This window comes from Seriola lalandi, unplaced genomic scaffold (assembly GCF_002814215.2).
Source record: "Seriola lalandi dorsalis isolate HSWRI2012SDOR001 ecotype SW California unplaced genomic scaffold, Sedor1 jcf7180002054970, whole genome shotgun sequence".
NCBI classification, from domain to species: domain Eukaryota; kingdom Metazoa; phylum Chordata; class Actinopteri; order Carangiformes; family Carangidae; genus Seriola; species Seriola lalandi.
Window position 1 is genome coordinate 1,281,010 of NW_019525521.1, and position 1,743 is coordinate 1,282,752.

General features: G+C 53.9%; 1 protein-coding gene across 2 annotated transcripts in view; it reads left to right on the plus strand.

Annotated features, from left to right (window-relative positions):
* LOC111646395 (uncharacterized) overlaps positions 1-825 on the plus strand; it is a 5,334-nt gene extending 4,509 nt beyond the window's left edge. The window contains exons 3-4 of one of the 2 annotated variants that reach the window (XM_087170967.1): positions 53-191; positions 280-825. In XM_087170967.1, the coding sequence (XP_087027093.1) occupies positions 53-191; positions 280-578 (438 nt within the window). In that variant the 3' untranslated portion in view covers positions 579-825. The remainder of the gene's footprint in view (positions 1-52; positions 192-279) is intronic. The other variant, XM_087170968.1, reaches the window with a different exon arrangement.
* Positions 826-1,743: the final 918 nt, after the last annotated feature.

The following is a 1,743-nucleotide window of genomic DNA, read 5'->3' on the forward strand; positions in this document are numbered from 1 at the left end:
CAGGAGGACCCTTCAGTCTGACACAGTGTAATGTATCTGTCTTGTCTATCAGAGGGGAGGATGCAGTAACAGAGCTCAGAGGAGACCGTCCTCTCAGGACAGACAGGTGGACAGACAGGTGGACAGACAGGTGGACAGACAGGTGGACAGACAGGTGGACAGAGACACCGACGGCTTCAACAGGACCAAAGGTGAGTGGAGGTTAGCCCAAAGTCCCAGAATGCACTGCAGCGGTAGCCAGTTCTCGGAGGTGCTGACCTGTGTGACTCTGCGTTCCAGCTCCTGAGATGTCGAGCTGCGTGCGGTCAGGTGACTGCGCCGCCGGTCTCTGCTGCGTCCGCTACCTGACAGGTAAACGGTGTCAGAGGATCCCGGTGGAGGGCGAGGCCTGTCTGCTGCGAGGCTCCACCAAGCTGAGGAGGAACCTGGGCCGCTGCGACTGCGACGCGGGGCTGTCCTGCAGCGCCGTCAGCCGGGCGGAGTCGGGCAAAAACAAGGGTCAGGGCGTGTGTCTGCCCCGCCCGAGGAAAACAAGGCATTCTGGGAAGAAGAGGAGGACGGCAGAGAGGAGCTGCTGACAGATTCACCATGAACCTTTATTTAAACCTTCAGTCTGTAGCTGCTTGTTTTAGCTGTTTGAAACGCTGACGTGGATCTTCTTCTGTGGTCGAGGCCTCAGGTCGTCAGCTGAGAGACGAACTTTACTCTCCACGTGGAGTCGCACGAGAGTCTGGGCCCTTCAGAGGGGCCTTCAGAGGGGCCTTCAGTCGGCCCTTCAGAGGGGCCTTCAGAGGGCCCATCAGAGGGGCCTTCAGAGGGGCCTTCAGAGGGCCCTTCAGAGGGCCCATCAGAGGGGCCTTCAGTCGGCCCTTCAGAGGGGCCTTCAGAGGGCCTTCAGAGGGCCCATCAGAGGGGCCTTCATAGGGCCTCCAGAGGGCCCTTCAGAGGGGCCTTCAGAGGGCCCATCAGAGGGGCCTTCAGAGGGGCCTTCAGAGGGCCCATCAGAGGGGCCTTCAGAGGGCCTTCAGAGGGGCCTTCAGAGGGCCCATCAGAGGGCCCTTCAGAGGGCCTTCAGAGGGCCCATCAGAGGGGCCTTCAAAGGGGCCTTCAGAGGGCCCATCAGAGGGCCCTTCAGAGGCCCCATCAGAGGGGCCTTCAGAGGGGCCTTCAGAGGGCCCTTCAGAGGGGCCATCAGAGGGGCCTTCAATGAAAGTTAAAGATATTTTCTCCAAAATAAAAGCTAGTGTCTTATATTAAAATGTACGAGTGTTTCTCTCTGTGTTCTCACTCTGGTGTTGTTGAGTCATAAACAAAATGGCGGCGGGGTCAGGTGACTCTTCAGTATTTACTGTAATAGACTTATAGTTGAATGAAGCTGAGCATTATAATCTCACTAAACTGTGGCGAAGGTTGAACTGTATCTTCATTGGTTGATGGGAACTAAAAGTAACTAAGTACATTTACACAACAACATTTAAGTACAACTTGAAGTTATTTGTACTTTACTTGACTATTTCTACTTTATGCTTCTGCTCCACTTCACTTGTTTGACAGTTATAATTACTAGTTATTTTTCAGATTAAAAGCCCAAGAACTGACTGCAGATCAGTGAGTCTGAACTTTCTGAACATTTCTTCTTCTTTGCCATGAATCATGTGACGACCGCTCAGATTTATGTGGTGACCCTGTGGAGGGACCCGAGCCCTAGGTTAGGAACCAGTGGACTAACCTAAGTGTATCTGA